The sequence below is a fragment of the Lucilia cuprina genome, chromosome 5, assembly GCF_022045245.1.
Source record: "Lucilia cuprina isolate Lc7/37 chromosome 5, ASM2204524v1, whole genome shotgun sequence".
NCBI lineage: Eukaryota > Metazoa > Arthropoda > Insecta > Diptera > Calliphoridae > Lucilia > Lucilia cuprina.
Genome location: NC_060953.1, coordinates 17,574,578 through 17,595,617, shown reverse-complemented (window position 1 = coordinate 17,595,617; position 21,040 = coordinate 17,574,578). Strand labels below are relative to the sequence as shown.

General features: G+C 32.7%; 2 protein-coding genes across 2 annotated transcripts; one reads left to right on the top strand and one right to left on the bottom strand.

Annotated features, from left to right (window-relative positions):
• Nucleotides 1-347: 347 nt before the first annotated feature.
• LOC111677114 (transmembrane protein 161B) lies at nucleotides 348-5,662 on the bottom strand. The gene is made up of 8 exons (XM_023438176.2): nucleotides 5,474-5,662; nucleotides 4,923-5,306; nucleotides 4,764-4,843; nucleotides 4,481-4,696; nucleotides 1,450-1,707; nucleotides 1,221-1,395; nucleotides 856-1,152; nucleotides 348-776 (listed from the first exon to the last, which is right to left on the bottom strand). Exons 1-8 carry the CDS (start codon nucleotides 5,474-5,476, stop codon nucleotides 657-659), a joined length of 1,533 nt encoding a protein of 510 aa, XP_023293944.2. The 5' UTR covers nucleotides 5,477-5,662; the 3' UTR covers nucleotides 348-656.
• A 6,692-nt stretch (nucleotides 5,663-12,354) lies between these two features.
• Nucleotides 12,355-20,533, top strand: LOC111677121 (heat shock 70 kDa protein cognate 4). Its single transcript, XM_023438188.2, has 3 exons — nucleotides 12,355-12,787; nucleotides 12,875-13,101; nucleotides 18,672-20,533. The coding sequence occupies exons 2-3, from the start codon at nucleotides 12,897-12,899 to the stop codon at nucleotides 20,390-20,392; spliced, it is 1,926 nt and encodes a 641-aa protein (XP_023293956.2). The 5' UTR covers nucleotides 12,355-12,787; nucleotides 12,875-12,896; the 3' UTR covers nucleotides 20,393-20,533.
• Nucleotides 20,534-21,040: the final 507 nt, after the last annotated feature.

The following is a 21,040-nucleotide window of genomic DNA, read 5'->3' as shown; positions in this document are numbered from 1 at the left end:
CAGTGTCAAAACTACCAGATTTATAAAATGGTAATTTTTATATAATTTCTTAAAAAAACGAATATTACCAAAAACTAAAGGGGAAAATATAATCAAACATTTAAATCTCATTAAAACCTCGAAATTTTTGAAAATTTATTAAAAAATTATTCACATATTTATAAATTTTCTCTAAATAAGCTCTGTTTTTCTATTTAAACGATATACACATTTAAGTATATAATTAAAAAAAGAAAGAAAGTATTAAATATAATCATATCGTGTCTAAGTAAAATATGTCTAAAATAAAAGCCAAAAATAATAAAAAAGTACATTTACGAACACAATTAAAAAAACAACCATTTGCATTAAATTTATATAATTATAAATGTTTTATGTATGAAAATATCTTTTCAATTTTTATACAAAGTATAAATAATAAATAAAACACACACACACAGAAAATATGGCAAAGATTTGTTGAAAAAGGACTTGTTTACAAATGTTTGGTTTGAATGAAATTTAACAAATGAAGAATTTAAAACTTAATCTCAAATTTTTACTAACTAATGACTTTTTTTGGTTTTTAAATTTGAAGTGTTAACTTTACAAATTCTTATAAAATAAATTATGTGTTATTGCTTTAAGGGATGGATTCGAGATGGTTGACAGTAACCTTAGGTTTTGTTGAAATAGGACTGATAAACAATACCCAAAGATGAGGTGGCAAATAAGGTGAAATAACTCCACCAGGTGGCAAAACCCAAGAAACCTTTATAAACCTCTGTGCTAAATACCTGAAAAAATAGAAAAAAAAAAACGAAAACTCCTTAAACAAAAGCTTTATAAAGTAAAATAACTCACAAAAAAACTTACATTCTTTAAACTCATAATAGAATTTTGTAAATTTTGTGCTGATTCTAAAATATTAAATTCATTTTCAGTTTCTTCTGTTAAAAGCGGCAGGCCGCTGCCTTCTATAAAGTCCTGAGACATATCCAAAGCAGGTTCTAAATCTGCTGAACATTCATGCTGTAAAACAGTTTCCTTAAATATGCCAGTCCAGCTATAGCCACCTAAACTTTTGTACATTAATGTAAGATACAAGCATAAAATCAAAGGTGCCGCAAATTGTAAAGTAACCACACACAAATAATAGAAAATGGAAGAAATCTAAAAGTGAAATGGAGAAAACAAATATTAACTCATATTCATGTTTTAAAGCAATTACACAAACAAACCTTTTTCTGATACTCAAAATTAGTTATACGTCCCGCTTCTTTGCGTAAATCCATAATTTTATCATGAGCCAAATTAAGATACGATTGCAAGTAAATGGGCATTAAGGCAAAACGTAATATCACCACAAATACTACCAGCAACAAGCGTAGTGTTTCAAATATATGAGGCTTAAGTCTAAAAGTATATTTATTAATATCTATTACTGTTTTAAAAGTAAATTCTACTTACAAAGGTTCTTCCATTCCTTGAAATACACGCACCGTCAGGTAATCTCTACTAATGGGTCTTATCCATAAGATTACCAAAATAAAAGGCAAAACAAAACTGATGTTTAAGAGAATTTGTAAAAATTTATTTTCACGACAATATCTCAAAGAATCCCAATGCATTTTTGCCATACGCAGACCGGGAAAGGTAAATAGTGAACCCAAAATACCACAACCCAAAGCCATAAAGAATTTAACAACTATTTTTGAGGCAGGACCACTGAAAGAAAAAGGAAATTTCAATATATAGATAAATAGCATTGACATTTTTAATCATAGACGACTTATAACTTGATAAATTTTAGTTCACTTTTTTCATAATTTTCCTGTCCTTCAAAAGAATCGGGTTTCTTAAAATTATATAGACAAAGTTTTACTTTCAAGCTCCTTCTTTAGTTCTATGCACTGGAAATAATCTATGGAATCGTGGTATCATATAGTTTTAGCGCTATGAGATTGTAGATGAATTGTTTAGACAGGGCTCGGATCTGAAGCTCGATAGTAGGGTCGGTTTGGTAAAACCCCTTATTTGTTATTACTAAAGGCTAATCTCCGGATATTTCAAATACTCAACCAATCGATCCTCGTACAGTAGGTTGGATTGTAGGGTTTCGAAGTTAAATACAAAAGCAACCAGAGTACTATTAGGATTGGACAGGAAGAGTTTAAGAATTTTTGTAGATGTAGAGCACACTGCGGAATCGAATCATTTAGGGGTAACAGGGTCGGTAACACACAAGATTTTTGCACGTTGTGTGAGGACGAGTAGGAACTGAAGACAGTAGGGAGTATGGCCGAAGTAAAATATAAAAGCAACCCGTTCCCACGACAATTGGATCTTCGCTCCGGAACGACCCGAGTCATACTCGGCCAAAGATTGTCAACCCAGCGACAGCTGTATCAACGAAAGTTTTTTCCCCAGGAAAGAACTATCGGCCACAGTCGATCTGTTACAACAACAAAAGCAACCAGAGTACTATCCGTGTTAGACAGAAAGAGATTAAGAAATTTAGTAGAGGTAATAGACACTGCGCAATTGGAGCGTTAGGGGTAATAGGGTCGGTAACACACAAGTTATTGGCAGATTGTTTGTGGACGAGGAGGAAGTGGGGACGGTAGGGCATATTCTATGCCACAGTCCCATAATACAGAGACTGAAATGACAAAAGATTTCACGATAAAAATGAAGATGTAGCATGGTACAACTTAAGTGACATTCTGGCCTACATCAGGGGTATATTTTTGATTTTCAGATAACGGACAATTAGTTTTCCTTGTACTTTATTAGAGGGAGCCACAATAGTCCCTTGGGTCTAAAGCAAAATACTTATTATCACATACTACAGCACCATTGCAATCTACAACAGAATACCGTTCCCACGACAATTGGATCTTCGCTCCGGAACGACCCGAGTCATACTCGGCCAAAGATTGTCAACCCAGCGACAGCTGTATCAACCGAAAGTTTTTTTCCCCAGTAAATAACTATCGGCCACAGTCGAACTGTTACAACAACAACAGAATACCCCAAAATACTTGGTGTCACATTTGATAGCCTCCTTATGTCCTCAGCGCACACCACTGCAACAAGGTGCGGAGCACTTGGGGAATGGATAAAGAAACTTGTTGACTACCTACCAAACGATTGGCCGGTCAGTGGTAAACTACGCAGCGCCAGTGTGGACACCTAGAGTTAGCGGCACGCAGGTGGAAGAACCTTCAAAGCTGTCAAAACGCAGCCCTATGAACGGTGACGGGCTGCATTCAAATGACATGCGAAGAACATTTGCATGACGAAACGAAGGTGCTTTAAGTTAAGGAACATAAAATAATGCTGACATCCAAGAATACCTGGATGCTATAGAGGACGAAAGCTCATACAGTACAGCTTTGAATACTATCCATCAACATGCGGTGGAAGACTCCATCAATTCCCACCGCGATAGTATAATACTGGGAGGTCGTCACCCACCCGTTGCAAACGAGGAATGAAACCTACCACATCGTACTAGAGTGGTATTGGCACAACTTAGATCGAGATTGTGTACCCGTTTAAACTCGTACCGGTCGAGAATAGACGACACCATTCAAGATCTTTGTCCTGCATGTGGAACAGGTCCACACAATGTTCAACATCTTTTTAACTGCAGGGCAAATCCAACTCAGTTGGAACCTGAATCCCTTTGAACTCAGCCGTTGAATGCGGCTCGTTTACTGGGTTTAGATCTAACGGAGTTGGATAACAAGAGTGAAGAAGAAGAATAGTAGGGAATGATTTGTAACTATATATACGTGTAATTTCGAGTGTCGCTGCTACACCAACAAAATACCCAAAATCGTTCAGACGACAACATCTGTATCAACCGGAAATTTTTTCCCCAGGGGATGTTCTTCCCTGGTTACAGTTACAGCCAACCTGTTACAGCAACAACAAAATGCCAAGTAGGCACAAATTACTTGAGGGTATAGCCGACTGAAGTGAAGACAAACAACTTGTTAACTAGTAGAAGCCCCAAATATGTCTTAAAACCATAACGGTTTGTATCCAAATGACATTTAGGGTAATTATGCAGGATGAGGTGAAAATGTTTACGGTTAAGGAGCGTGACAAATCAGGTTCTCCTTTTTAACTGCTGGAGAAACTCATCTCAGCAAGAACCTAAATCCCTTTAAAGTTTAAAACTAGAAGACACAATCGGCTTGGCTACTAGGATAACCAGAGCAACTGTAGGGAATAGTAACTAATTTATTTTGTATTTCCACATATCGGAAACATAAAAAGATTTCTATAAGAAATTTTGAGCTATAGAAGGATTTTTATAGGAAATTTTGACGTTGCGAAGCATTGCTATAGGAAATTTTGTTCTAGTGTTAAATTCCTTTAGGAAATTTTGGAGTGGAATGCTTTGTTGAAGAAGGCTACAACCATATATGATTAACACTTTTAAAAATCATCTATTTAACTCACAAATTTAAAGAAACAAAATACTTACGATGATTGTAATCCTTGTTCGCTTAAAAATTTGGAAGCATTAGCATTAAAACTAGCATAAGCATCTTCCAAGCCCGTCTCCAATATACTTTCATCTATAATTAAAACAATCATGGCTATTAGCAAATAAACCAGACAAGCAACAATGACCATGGAACGTTCACCGATAGATTCGTCACTTTGAAAGTATAAAACGGTCAAAGAAGACAACAATTTTCTAAAAAAAAAAACAAAAATATAACAGATTTCTATCAGAAAAAGATAATGATTACAAAATAACTTACATGGCAAAGAATATCACTAACAAGCACCACACCATACTTAAGTTGACCTCGTTCTTAAGAGGAACGAAATAATGATAAACCTATAAGATAAAACAAAATATAAAAATAAACATTTAATTAACAACATTGTGAGAAATGTGTTTTTTTGCTACAACTTACCTCTGAAATTATATAAACTATAGCTGCGTACATACTAAAATCCACCAACCATTGATATTCGGTAAAATATCTTAAATATATAACATCCTTAGCAACCACTGGGGTAGTTTCCAAATCAATCTCTATGCTACGTGGTATATGAAATTGACCCTCTTTGCTTTTAGTCGAACCATTCTGTTGATGTTTGTTGCCCTTGTAGCCGCCTTTTTGTTGTTTCTCCTTGGGCACACCGCCCTTTGTCCTCAGTTCATCATCGGTGGGGTGTAAGTAACGATATAAGCCGGTTGAACACAAAATCCATTTGGCAAATGAAAAGTGTGGATTTAATTTTTGTATTACACTGACCATAATCAGTGTAATCACCAATTGAGCTCCTAAAACCGCCTGTAATCAATTATGGAAATGTTTAGTTTTCTATACATAGTACTTCTTTTTGAGAGCCCCCAAAAATTTTGGGTCAAAATCTATTTTTGGTTCATAATTCATAATGCAATGCGTGATTGGTCCAAAGCAATAAAATATTTTTTTCTTCAAATTTTTCTTTCACTTACCATAATGCTAAAGTTATTTTCTTGCTTTTCGCTAAATGCTTTTGATTATGTGTTAAATTATCTATTTTAATTAATTAATACATGTCTTGTTTTCTTTTATAAATTAAAAAGTTTCTTAATTAAAAACGGAAATAGTCTTTAACTAAAAAAAGTGTAGAAATTTTTCTTTAGAACGTCTTCGATCAGCTGTAACAATTGTGTTACTAAATTTAGTTTGACACTCGGTGAGTGGTAAAATGTCATTGGGGTTTTTTTCATGAGGGGGTAGTTTTTGGGCCGTATGTGACAGTTGTTCAAATGGTCAGCGGTGGAATATGAAGCAGTATTTCCGTTAATTTCAAATTAATAAGATAAATTGTAATCAGAAGCTGATTAGAACAAAAATAAGGGCAAACGATTTATGATTTTAATTAATTGTACTAAATTTGAATAGTTTAGTCGTGAAAGCACTTTAAATATTCCTTTCTGATGTGGGTATCAATGTCGAAGTGCTTTACGTGAACACCTGTTTGACAACCACCGTGAACGTTTTAGGTGAGCTTTGCAACGACCTCATTGTGTGTCTATGTATATGAAATTTTCGGTCCAGTATACGTGCACTATATACATGTGTATTTAAGTTTGTCGTTCCGTTTAATATTATTTTCGGATCCTATAAATTATATATATTTTGGATCTTTACAGATAGTCAATTAAACTATAACTATCTGTCTATCTGTATGTACATTTGTGCTCCAAGCTTGTATGAAGGAAAAAAAATTATCGTACAGGCCGTCCCCCCACTAGAATTGTTCTATGGGTTATAAAAATAAGTCGTGCAAAAAATAGGTCAATAGGATTACGTTAACTGGTGCCGCAACGGCTCTGAAGTTTGAAGATGCATTTATAAGGGAAAATTTGCAATTTTTTTCAGTTTTCACAAAAGTTTTGTCATTAAACAATTTGTTTTACATTTTATTATCAAAGAATCGTAATGTACACAGAATTAGCGTTACAAAAAGATAAAAAACACAAAAATTGCTTGAAAAATGTAAAAGTTATTAAAAATTCGCCAGGCCATTATCGTGTTTCAGAGCACTTGAGTTCGAAATGTGATAAAAAATAAACATATTTTTGAAAATATTCGAATAAAACAATTTTATTACTTAAAATACATCTGTAGTTACTTGAATATGAGTTTTTGTCCATATAGAATAACGTAAACCTGTTCTCAGCTATGGTCGAAAAATTTCGATATTTTTAACGGTCGTTTCAAAATTCAAATTTAAGTTTTTTTGATACTTTGTTAAACAAATTTCAATATTTTTGGGAGAACTCATAGGGATTTATGGACAACAGATTTGGGAATAAAAGAGTAAAAAAATTAGGTCAATAGCTCTTATAGTTTGCTGGTATTTGCAATTTGAATTCAGCGTATTTCGAGAAAACCCATTTTATGTAATATTTTGCAAAATTAGCCTTTTTATTATATTGTTGCGTATTTTAAATGGAACATTTTATAAATTTATTAGTCCACATATTTCTAAATAAAAATCAAGAGTTTCGTGCAATTTACCAATAAACTTTAAAGGTCAAAGGTCAAATTTTGTAATATTTGAAAAATATTGTGACGTATCCTCGTAGGCGTCTCTCTACTTTAGGCGAACTGGATAAAAACGGTTTTATAGGAAACGTCATCAATGTGTACTGGACACATTGGAAGGTTATACACAATTATCGACATGTCTGATTTTATACCAGACACAGAATATACAGAAATATACTACTGTTACCCAAATCATTACACAAGCTTTCAGGCAGAAGTACGAGCAATAACGGAATGCGTTAATTGAATTACAATAAATATGGCACCCACAGCGCTTAATATATATTTACCGACAGGCAGAAGGCAATTAGGTCGATATCAGGTGATAGAACTAAATTTAAGACCGTATTGGATTGTAAGAAAACTTTAACTGAATACTCTCTCCGAGGTAATGTTTACATCATAAGGGTACCAGCCCACTCGGGAGTAGTCGGCAACGAATGGGTGAATGTAATAGCTTTAAAGGAAAGGGAGCTCGAAGCAGTTAACCTAACAAATGCAAAACCATTCGACGCAACAAAAGCTGAACTAAAAATATGGATGAGAGATTCATATAAGGCCTCTTTGAATAATGAATAACGAAGATCCTATGGGGTTACCCTGATGAAAGCAAGACGAAAAATCTCATCAAAATGAGCAAGTCTGAAGTTAGTATGATGGTACGTATTCTGAGTGGACACACAGGATTACGAGCATATCTATGCAAAATTGGACGTGCTGATGATTCAGACAGATGTAGAGCATGTGAAGAGGACAGTGAAAATCTGGAAAACTTTTTTTGCCAGTGCCAGGCATTCGTCGATCGAACTAAATCTAAGACCTTTTTGGATTGTAAGAAAGCTTTAACTGAATACTCTCTCAGAGGTAATATTTACATCATAAGGGTACCAGTCCACACGTGCCGATGATTCATACGAAAGAAGGGCATGTGGAAAGGACAGTGAAACTCTGGTGCACTTTCTTTGCCACTACCAGGCATTCGTCGAAGTTAGATCCAAGTATCTTGGAAGTGATGTTATTCCGAAAATAACATTCCTGACTAACACTGATTGGAAGATTTTTGGGGGTTACGTTCAGGAAACTGAGTTTCTGAACACTGAAAAAAGTTCATTCAATGAACTTCGCACCTATTTAATGGATTGCTTTGAATAATTGTTCCAAGTTATGTGTTGTGTGCATTAAACGTGTGATATCGTTTTACCTTAGAGTGAGTGTATGTGTAGACCATATAATACTCTGGAAGCAACTGCTTGATGCACCGCCATACTAATTATAACGAACAAAAAACGTTCCTTCTAATCGAGTTTAGGGTTGATTGAATCGCTTTTTAAAATAGCAATTTAATATGGTTTCATAGCCTAAGGGCGGGTTTTTGAGTTGGCAATCAAATGCCAATTATTAATCAGATTAGTTAATCTAAAAATAAATTGTTAATCCCCTGTGATGTTTTTGAGTACAAGATTTAACTTCGCAGTGTTGCCATACAAATATATATGATATATATTATACTAATCGATAAATCAATAATTTTTATGATTATTTTAGTTTACACTTTTGCATTTATTTCTCAAGTTTAAACCACCTCTATTGGGAGCTTAAACTAGGAAACAAAATTAACTAATTGAGTACTCATAAACAACTTTCGAGGATTAATATTAATTTAATCCCTGATTCTTCGCCTAAAGATTGGCTCTAAGTGATTAAAAGAGTGATTCAATATGATTGGCTGGAACATCATCTTGAAAGTCATCCTCTATACCTCATATAGCTTCTTCGGTGGTCACTCACATCTTCTACCATTCGGACCTTGTTGGGGTTGGGATTCAAAGTTTGATCCCTTACCTGTATTTAATGGCTAAAAATGTTTAAAGTTCCCTCCGGATACATCTCTCCTTTTTTGTCAGTTTCAATTGAATGTTGCAAGTTCCTCATTGTATCAGATCCTTTCATTATTTGTGTAACGTTGAAATATTATTTCGAATTCGAAATTCTAGGAATTGTATGTAAATGTACTTTGTTATAAAAAATATCATATTATAATAATGTTCTGGATAATGGATCTGATCCTGATCATGTTTACATTCAATTCATCGACTACAGACTATAGTATTCAAAAACCGAAACCGAAGCCCGAATATACCGGATTTTAGAATACTCTACTAAAAACTCTTATCTAAGACATTAACCCATATGTTGTCAACTCCAGTCATCTACCAATCTTTCAAGTATTTTCAATAAACATACTGATTAAGGTATAAAATAGATATTGCATGATATTTTTCTAATTATATGTAAAATTTTGTATATACATACATTATAATATGTACTTTTGTATGCATGTGTGTATATACTATTAAATTTGGCAATGAGCGGAAGTCGATTTGACACTGATGCAAATGTGTTTTTTAACACAAGTCTTTGACCGACATTCAAAATGTACAAATTATTGTTATTAGTTAGTATTTTTTTTTTTGATTTGTCGTTATGAATGAATCACAGGTGTTGGCCATTTAAATTTGAAAGAAAATATTTATCCTATTTTTGGTTGTTATTAGTTGTAATGAAAGTGAAAATTAATAAACAAATTAAAATAATTATATGCATTAGGGTGAATATACCAATATAATGTTAATAACAATATTGCAAGCCATTTGTTAGAGCAAGGGCCAATCTTTAGGTGAAGGATTAGGGATTAAATTAAAATTAATCTTCGAAAGTTGTTTTTGAATACACAGTCCGTTAATTTTGTTTGCAAGTTTAAACCCCACCAAACGACCTATACTTTCATATAAGAAGTTGGAGCATCCGGACTTAATTCCAACAAAAGTATTATGGGTTTCCACCAGAAATAAGTTTTAGAGTTTTAATGGTCTCCATCATGTTATATCGTGAGTATTTAATGATCTCCACCAGTCAAAAACATAATCTCACTCTGAGGTAAAACGAAAGCTCGCGTTTAATGAAGATAACGCATAACTTAGAAACAGTTATACGAAGTAGTGCAATTAGTTAGTGCGGGTGTAAAAAGTAATTCTGTCGAAAGCCCAGCAACAAGCACAAGCCAGACCGTCCTTAAGAGATAAAAACGATGACGCGAGAGTTGTTTCCCAACTCAGTTTTAAATTTATGTTTTCATTAACTTTCATATTACATTTGCAATTGTCTTCTTCTTTTTTATAAAACATGCATTGTTTTGATAACAAATAGTGATGTTTTTTGTTGTTTAATATGGCAACACTCCGGAGTTTAATCTTGTACTCAAAAACATCAAAGGGGTTAACATCATAATCAATTTATTTTTAGATTAACTAATCTGATTATTATTAATTGGCATTTGATTGCCAACTCAAAAACCCGCTCTAAAGGTTCAAGAAAAATTTTAGCGTAGATTCTTTACTGGCAATGGATGAAAAGGAACTTTTGAAGAATAACTCAGTTTATAGGATGGTAACTCAAAAACTTAATGAGATAGAGGAATTCTGAAGATAGACTCGGATTTAACGATGTTAAATTCTTTAAAGTGTATATTTTTGTTTTTGTTCCCCTGTGTAATTTTTGAACTTGTTAGGTAGGGAAATGGATCTCTTAAGATGATCTAACATATTAGGAACTAAGGAATGGTATGTACTAGGACCAAAAGGTTTAAATTTAATATGAGCTGTTGAAATTTGTCCTAATTCTAAAGTTGTTCTAGTGGAAATTTACACCGACAGCGAGAAGAATTCTAGAATATAATCACGAGACCTCTAACATCAATATTTAAGTGGACAATCTTGTGTATATAATGTAATAAAGTGGAGAAATGTTTTAGTTGAATTCAATCACTGGCCTTTAAAGAGTTCTACAAGAACCCAAACACAGTGTTTTAGTGAGAACAAGGATTTCAAAATAAAAGTAAGAGAGCTGGACTAGTTCAAAGATTAGGTTCTTGAGGGACAAAGTCCCTTAAAAGAACTCTGCAAGAACCCAAACACAGTGTTTTCGCGGAAAGCGAAAGTATGTCCGGAAAAAAACTAAGTATTTGAAAATGAAAAAAACGGGAGACCAAGTGGGGAGATTTTACAATTAGCATGTCAATTACTCAGTTACATTTGTGCTGTTTTAATTATGAAATATAGTTAAATCTAAGACCGTATTGGCAGTAGGCAACGAAAGGGCGAATGTAATTGCTTTAAAGGGAACTCGAGTCAGTTAACCTAACAAACGCAAAACCATTCGATTCAGACGAATGTAGAGCATGTGGAGAGGATAGTTAAACTCTAGATCCAAGTATCTTAGAAATGATGTTATTAATGAAATAACAATCCTGACTAACATTGATTGGAAAAGTCTTAGGAATAACGTCCAGAATACTGAGTTTTTAAACATTGAAAATATTATCCTACGTGTATTTCTGGTCCTATCAACCTAACCTAATTATGAAATCATAATTATGGGGACCACAGGATTCGTGGTCTCAAAATTGCGAACGATACATATATTCTAAGATAAGGGATCTTCGAAAGGGGAACCATTTTAAAAATTCTTGCTTTTAGCTTTGAACTTCCGAGTTTGGCGATGACTAATCGGACACACACACAGATACATATATATTTAATAATAAAGTATATATACCATTACATACACATACGTTTTTATGTGAAAATAATTTTGAAAATGTAACGTAAAGAACATATGCTGTAAAAAAGCGTGGCAAACTTGTTCAAAGTGGGGCCTTGAAAAAGCGATATTTGAAATTGTGTTGCAATAAAGAAATATGAATGATTTTGAAATATAGAAATATCGAGATGCCTCAAATTTGATTGTAATTTCAAAATGTGTGTTAATTTCTGTTAAATTATATGATTTAATATATGAAGTTTTGAATACAATACATTATTTGGATCCAAGAGTTCAACCTGGAAACTCTTGGTTTTATCTGTAATTTATAAATTCAAAATGAATTGTATGATTGTTCTAAACGATGTTTACGCCAACGTTAGACTAATTCCATTTAGTCCTAAATAAAACACCATAAATTCAATGTAACCCCCCTTAATACTAAGCCTCTGTCAACTGAAAAACTCATTGCAAATTATGTTGCCGATAAAAGAACGAAAAATCTAAAACGTTAAATGTAAAATGTAGATGCATTAACTGAAAATTTATCAAACGACAAATAGCCACGATCGAGTACGGAACAAAACAAGAAAATCTGAAATATATATATTTTAAAAAAATTCGTTAACAAATTGAAAAAAATACTAAACAACAACAAAAATTTTAAACAAATAAATACAAAAACAAAAAATTATCTAAAAATTCAAATGTTCTGAAATAACTAAAAATAAATTAAAGAAAAAAGTCTAGAAATTTCAAAAATACAAATAGAAATAAATTTAGCAAAAAAAAAAAGAAAAATAGTGTTTAAATAAAAGATATAAAAGTCATACAAGCTCAAACGCAGTCTTCAACCTGTTTCCAATTGTTTATTTCAAAAGTTTTTAGAGAACTAGTGACGCTGTGGAGCTACAAAGGGATAAAGCACTTGAATTCCTGCGCATTTTAACATTTATTTTAATTTTCTTAATAATTTCCCTATATCTGTATCGTTTTGCCTTTTAAATTCTCGAGCATCATCCACCATCCCCTTTTCCTTAAAAAAAAAACTTTCTTTCACTATTACTGGAACTTTCTACGAGATTTACTTGAAAAAGAAACTTTTGTGTGAAATTTGTCAAAAATTAAAGGTAAAAATAAGAAATATTAGCTAATTTCGAACGTTATGTAATAAGAGCATTTTTTTTGCTTTCTTTTCGCCCGTTCGCAAAAAAAAGGTTTACTTTTATTTTTTTAAAAATGGCTAAAGTTCCTGCCGTTGGTATTGATCTTGGTACTACATACTCATGTGTGGGTGTCTTTCAACATGGCAAAGTTGAGATCATTGCCAATGATCAAGGTAACCGTGTAACACCCTCATATGTGGCCTTCACCGATACCGAACGTTTGATTGGCGATGCTGCTAAAAATCAAGTTGCTATGAATCCCAATAATACGATTTTTGGTAAGTTGTTGTTGTTGTTGTTTTCTTAACCAATTCCCTTTAGAATTTTATTAATGAACCCATCATTATTATCCAAATTCCTTTTCAAAGCAAATCTTTGTGTAAATTCGTCATAATATTTTATAGTTCATAAACATATATGTATACACTCAGAAAAATGTTATTGTAACAAAGTGTTTAATTTCTTTATATGTTTAGAATTATACGTTTAACTTTCAACATCTAGAAATCCTAGGGGTTTTGAATTTTTATATTCCTAGTTTTAAATGACAAGTTAAAAAACAATATACGCCATTTTTATGTGTACGAGAATCTGAGAATTGGATTGTCTTGATCATATGATCGTCTTAATCTTTCAAAGAATCCTTTGACTCTTGCAAGGATCTTCACCCAATTCTATAAGAACGATGATTAAGATGGTTCGGACTTATCGCATTCATGATGTGTACTTTTTGATAACTTTATAATTTTTTGTACTTTTGAAGATCACAGGACTTACACAGAGATATTTATAATAATAGTACTATAAAAGTAACAGATCAATCCAAATAAATAAAAGATCAATAGTAATATGATCTATTGAGATTGAGGTAATCAAAAATATTTTAATACGAGATTTCTTAATAGAAATCATTTAAATTATATTCTATGCAAGATGTGTTTAAAAATGAAGTTGAAAGATTATGACTTTAGCTGATTGAGCAAGTACTGAAAGTCAAAAAAATAGCTTAGGATCATCAATAATATAATTTTAAGAATTGTCTCATAGAGGTTAATGATTACATATATGAACATCGGTAATATCATGTAATTATAATTAAAGAAAGTAGAATATTCTTAATTAAAAAATGTCGCCGTGGTAACTTGACGTTCTTTGACCATCTTAGACTACAGACTTTTCTCGAATATCATTAAACAATATGATGTAAGACTCATTTTTGTGGATGTAGACAGAGGCTGTAGAATTTGTCAGGGGTAGATCGGAAACTGAAGTAAACTCAAAGTATAATATCTGCAGCAGTGATTGGCTATGACATTGTTTAAAACTTCTATATAAAGAAGACCTATGAAACCTTAAAAGATTTAAGATCTACCCAGCCAGTCAGTCTTTTAGATCGTCTGTTAAAAGTACATTAAGGGATTAACTATATGGCATCCACTAATATATATAACATCATATATGATATGTATAACATCAGATCTTAGGCCAATATTGTACATGTTGCGTGTTTTTTTTCAGTCTCTGATAGGAACAAAAATCACGACTTTCTGACTGACAGACTAAAACACTGTCAACATACCTACCGGAGACACTCGTTGTTAAAATAAATTTTACGCTATTGACCTTAAATACCTATGATGTAAATAAAATGGCATTTGGATCTTGTCTTCATTGAGGTTTCCTTCAGAAAGTTACTGACTTTAATTTTATTAAAGCGGATTTAAGAATTTGAGGATAGGTCCATAATTAACCCACAAATAACAATTTCTTAAATATGGATCCTTCTTCCATAACAACTTAAATCAATAATATTATCTCTTCCGCAATCATTCTTATATTATCGATATTACACTCAAATTATTGAGTTTTTCGTAATTCTTTAAGTATTGGGCCATCCTACGATCCATATTTGTCATTAATTTGATGTTAAAGTTATAACTCATATATTTCCTAAATTAACTTTCTTACAAAATCTATATTTTCTTATTAATAGAAAAGATCGGAATCTAATTGAGCTAAATTCCTTTAAACATGTGTAGGGTTAAAAGTCGATTATGTTGATTGGGTTTGTGCACAATAATATTGGTCCTATACCCACCTAAAAGGATACAAATCGGCTCAGAATCATTTTTTAGTCGATTTAGCTATGTCCGTCCGTCTGTCCCTCCATGTAAACCTTGTAATAAACTTTGGCACATGATCTTCTATTGTCCTAGAGACAAAGCCTATTGAAAATGGTAAAGATCGGTCCATTATTTCACCTAACCCCCGAATAAGACTTGTAAACCTTGTAATAAAACTATAGGTCGCAATTTTGAAGATAATTCAATGAAATTTGGCACATGATCTTTTATGGTAGACGACGCCTTTTGAAAGTGGTTAACATGGGTCCAGTAATTCACCTAGCCCCCATATAACTAAACCCCCGAATAGGGCTTGTAAACTTTGTAATCAAACTACAGGTCGCAATTTCGGAGATAATGCAATGAAATTTAGCAAATGATCGTCTATGGTACCATAGACGAAGAGTGTTGAAAATAGTTTACATCGGTCCATTATTTCACCTAGCCCCGACTTAAGTATGTATATCTGAGGCAAGGTACAATTAATCATAAATGCTTTATTATGGCAACTAAATCACATTATCTACACAATTTAGAATCAATATTGGTAAATAGAAATACGAGACTAATTCGATGAAGATATTAGAACATTTGGTTAAAACTCATTATTTTTTTTAGATTTTTTTTTAAGTGTACATCTGTTTTAAAAAATTCTAAGTAAAATATGCATTTGAACTTGAAAAAAAAAAACAAATTTTCGAAATTAAAAATTTCTTACAAATTTCTTTGAGTGTATTAAAGTATGTGTGTAATATTAACATTAACGCAATGAATAGATTTTGCACATTCAAAATTTTATTTATTTACAAGTAGATTCTCTTGTAGCATGTTTGTCCTCCATTAATTCATGCATAGACACCGCGTTCAGTGCATCTCCCACCCAATTGCTAAATAATATTTACATATATCTTCTTTTTGCCAAGAAAATACATTTTTAAATCTACTATACAAATTATTTTATTTATATATGAATAGTGAACTGACTGATTGACTGACGATGGGCTGCATTTCATTTTCTTTACGTCATAAGTCGTTCGCTCATGTTGTTTATTTTTATTGTTAATGTCTTTTTTTTGTTTGTTTGTTATTGTTGTTGTTTTTGCTTTCATTTTGCATTATTTTTAGTTGCCAAAAATTATTGTGATATCTAATGTTAATTTGATTTGAATTTGATTTAAAACAATATGTGTTTTAAAGATTATAGTGTTACGGGGTCTGTTCAGTGTGTAAACAAATTGTTTGTTTATTTGAAATAAACTATTTTTAATTACGATTGCACTGTGTTACCAATTAATCAATTTTTTCAAATTCGATTTTAAATAAAAGAAAATTTTACTTTTTTCTTTATGCCTTGGTAAATTATGATATGATAATTGATTAAATGGCCACAGTCTCATGATTTAATTAGAATTACTAGTTGTTACTTATTATGAAAACACTTGACCTTACATTTGTACAAAATTCAAGATTTTTGAGGTAATGTCTTGTTTAAATAAGAATTTTTACTGTATTACTTAATATTCTGATGTTCAAAAGTCCTGTCAGATATATGACAGGTCAGTCGTTAGAATGTACTATATTCATTCTCTTAAAGAGATCATTATTTTTAAACCAAGTTGTCATGGAAGAAGAATCAATCCATATTTAAGAAATTGTTAATTGTAGATTAATTATGGAAATACCGTCAAAATTTTACACCCGCAATAATAAAATTAAAGTCAGTAACTTTCTGAAGAAACCCCTTAATGAAGACAAGGTTCAAATGCGGTCTTATTTACACCATAAGTATAATTTCTTGATACTGCGTAAAATTTATCTTGACTGCGATTGTTCAGATTGAACTGAACAGTCCTATTTGTAAAAATAAAAAATTGCTGATTTAACAAGTTAAACTAGTCACTTCGCATGATCCTACAAGAAATAATTTAGAAATACCATATCTTACGAGCTTGGAAGCCAATTACCAGATGTGTTTCTTAAAATTAAGTCGGAGTCCTGCTTTCATGCTATAAAATACTTATTCAGCTGCAACCATACAAGTCTGTTCAAATCAGATAGTCCACAACGTTCAACTGATTGACATTCAAACTCAAAGTCGGCTTTACACGAGCACATAAGTAATAAGATCTGACAAAATTTTGTATAGAAGAGTATAAATGGAATCGTCTAAATACAATACGCAATGAAACCTTCACATATTGAGAGAAAATACAGATGGAAAATTTGACAGTCCTATAAATCTCCTCAGTTATTAAAATAATTCAGGTCGTATTGAATTAAGGACGTATTTTTATGTTTCCCTTTTACTTTGTTATTGTTTAATACTAATCGTGTAAAAACAAAAATCATACGACTTTTATTCTCTTTTTCATTAGAATTTAGGTACGTAAAGTGTGATCGTGTGAAGTGCCCTTTACTTGACCATTCTATATTAACTCTAGGTCGTTGACTCTGATAGGGCTTTCATGTGTACGATTAAGGATACTGATAGTCTTGGTGAGAGGTCATTGAATTACAGGTGCGTCAGATAGAAAGCGCATTCGAAAGATAAATTCCTTCATTAGTGTCACAAGTTTATTTTTCACGTAACCTACCATATATATGTGCGTAGATGTCAAATTGACAGGTTAAGGTTTTGAAAATTCCGGATAACATAACAGGATAATTTCTAACTTTCTCGAAATCAAAATGTTGATTTCTATTAATTTACGGTTTCGGTAGCCTTATCAATGCTATTCATTTATATTTTCAAACATTCCTCATGATCTGACAAAGATGTTCATTGCCAGTAACATCTTCTTTTCTGAATAAATAAGTCCGTTTCGAAAATTTGGATTATTTAGTAGCGGTGTTTCAGCGTCAATCTATTCTTGATGATTTGGCAGAGAATACTGATCATAAATGTCAGTAAGTTTCTGCAAACGGTCTCACTAACTAGTTAAACAGGTTTCCGTATGCCAAAACAAATCAGCTGATTCATCACGGAACGAAACGTAGAAACCGAGTGATGCTTCGCAGTTTTAGTAAATACATACTTTAAAAGATCTAATGTCGGGTTTCTGCATCTGGTGAGGATCTGATACACTGCCCTTCGGTTTTAATTTTCCTGATCACTTGAGAAACTAGAAAGTATGTTGCATGACGAATTCAACAAAAAGAGTTTGCTGATAAATTTTTTTAAATTTTTAATAGATAGACGGTCATTATAAAAATTGTATATTAATTTCTTAAAGAAGTTTAAATGGGTCATATTTTCGACTACAACTGACCTCACTCCGTTACATTATCCATCATCATTTTCAATTCCTTTACCATTCCAACCTACATCCCACCCCTTATTAAACATAAAGTATTTGATTGGAATGTTAAATTATTTTGATATTTTATTTAATTTCAGTCCTGTAACATTGATTATAATTGAATGACTCTTCTTGTGCTCCTCCCGTGTCCGTAATTTGTTTATAATAAAATACTAAATATATATTTTATTTTTTATCCTAATTACCTGTATATGTGTAAAATTTTGTTTAAATTATGTATCCTTTCCAAGATTTAAATATATATTTTTTTAAAAAACCACAAATTTGTTTACAAATTATTCCTTCGCTGACTATATACGATTGAATAAATTGTTTAGATTTTAATTTGGAAATGATGGGTCTGTTAGTTGGTGTAATTATTTATTATATTGAATTGCATTTCTCATAAATACATTTTATTTTTAGATGCTAAGCGATTGATTGGTCGTAAATTTGAAGATGCAACCGTACAAAGTGATATGAAGCATTGGCCTTTTGAGGTTGTTAGTGATGGCGGTAAACCCAAGATACGGGTGGAGTATAAGGGTGAGAAGAAAACCTTCTTTCCCGAAGAGGTTTCATCTATGGTTTTGACGAAAATGAAAGAAACTGCCGAGGCATATTTGGGTAGGAGTGTAACTGATGCTGTGGTCACAGTACCCGCTTACTTTAATGACTCCCAGCGGCAAGCTACCAAAGATGCTGGAGCTATAGCCGGTTTAAATGTTTTGCGTATAATCAATGAACCTACGGCAGCTGCCATAGCTTATGGTTTAGATAAGAAGGGCACTAGCGAGAGAAATGTGTTGATTTTCGATTTGGGCGGCGGCACATTTGATGTCTCCATTTTGACCATTGAAGATGGTATATTTGAAGTTAAGTCCACGGCTGGTGATACCCATTTGGGTGGTGAAGATTTTGACAATCGTATGGTCAATCATTTTGTGCAAGAGTTTCAACGCAAACATAAAAAGGATTTGGCCAGCAATAAGAGGGCCTTGAGACGCTTGCGTACTGCCTGTGAGAGAGCTAAGCGTACACTCTCGGCTTCTTCGCAGGCTAGCATTGAAATAGATTCATTATTTGATGGTATCGATTTCTATACCTCCATTACTCGTGCCCGTTTTGAGGAGTTGAATGGCGATTTATTTAGAGGCACTATGGAACCAGTAGCTAAAGCTTTGCGTGATGCCAAAATGGATAAGGGTCAAATACATGATATAGTTTTGGTGGGTGGTTCTACTCGCATACCTAGAGTACAAAAACTTTTACAAGACTTTTTCAATGGCAAAGAGTTGAACAAGTCCATTAACCCCGATGAGGCTGTAGCTTATGGTGCCGCCGTGCAAGCTGCCATTTTACATGGTGACAAATCGGAGGCGGTACAAGATCTTTTACTTTTGGATGTTACTCCGCTTTCGTTGGGTATAGAGACCGCTGGCGGTGTTATGACTGTGCTTATCAAACGCAACACCACCATACCTACCAAACAAACCCAAGTTTTTACCACCTATTCCGATAATCAACCGGGTGTTTTGATTCAAGTATTTGAAGGTGAAAGAGCCATGACTAAGGATAACAATATATTGGGTAAATTTGAATTAAGTGGCATACCCCCAGCTCCCCGTGGAGTTCCACAAATTGAGGTTACTTTCGATATCGATGCAAATGGTATTTTAAATGTCACCGCTGTAGAGAAATCCACTGGCAAAGAGAATAAAATCACCATTACCAATGATAAGGGACGTTTGGCCAAAGAAGATATCGAACGTATGGTCAATGAAGCTGAGGCTTACCGCAATGAAGATGAGAAGCAACGTGAACGTATCAATGCTAAAAATGCTTTAGAATCTTATTGTTTCCAAATGAAATCTACCATTGACGATGACAATATTAAAGCTAAAGTATCGGAAAGTGATCGTAAATTGATCATGGATAAATGTAATGAAACTATTTCCTGGTTGGATGGAAATCAACAAGCCGAAAAGGAGGAGTATGAATATAAGCAAAAAGAATTGCAAAATATTTGCAATCCTATTATTACCAGACTCTATCAGGGAGGTGCTGCACCACCACCAGGCGGTATGCCAGGTGCTGGTGGCGCTGGTCCCTCTGGCGGTGGTCCAACAATTGAGGAAGTTGATTAAACGAAATGAATAGAATTGAATTTGTTATTTTGATGGTTGGTTAAATAACTTAAAATTTGATTTTATTGAAGTTAACGAAAAGCTTTGTTGATATTTTTATTGAAAATATATATTTTTTTAAATAAAAGTTATATGAAATTACTTGCTAAGCAAGAGTTTAATTTTGCAAGTGCTGTGAAAAGCATATATTTGAAAATTTGTAAGTAAACAATTCATGTTCAAATTAGATATCGGTAATCGTTTTATAAAAGTTTTCCCAAAAAAAATTTACAAATTTAATTTATAAAAGTTCGGCGATTTAAAATCAAAATGGAATATTATTGGCATCAAAGTAGAAGGAAATATTTTGTGGAACTAGGATAAAAAGGTTTATCTGCAATGAAATGAATATCTAATCGGATTTTATATTAAGATAGAATAAAATAGATATGGAACAAAATCGAGGTCGAAGAGATTATTTCCTGAATTATTGTGTTTAGATTTGAAAAAAAGTGGATAGATAGGAAAAGTTATGAATCAAAACTTGAAACAACCTCGAAAAAATAGGCATTTTTTTACACATTCTGATGTAATTTTCTCGAAAACTATGCAAGATAATTTCATAAAAATCGGCATACATTCGTTTCCACACAAGAGCTCAATCTCTGC

Coding starts and splice junctions, on each gene's coding strand:
- LOC111677114 (XM_023438176.2), bottom strand. Junction 4,697..4,763: donor TTAGTGATATTCTTTGCCAT/GTAAGTTATTTT, acceptor TTTTTTTTTTAG/AAAATTGTTGTCTTCTTTGA. Junction 1,396..1,449: donor CAAGGAATGGAAGAACCTTT/GTAAGTAGAATT, acceptor ATATACTTTTAG/ACTTAAGCCTCATATATTTG.
- LOC111677121 (XM_023438188.2), top strand. CDS start 12,897: ATGGCTAAAGTTCCTGCCGTTGGTATTGATCTTGGTACTACATACTCA. Junction 13,102..18,671: donor TCCCAATAATACGATTTTTG/GTAAGTTGTTGT, acceptor TTTTATTTTTAG/ATGCTAAGCGATTGATTGGT.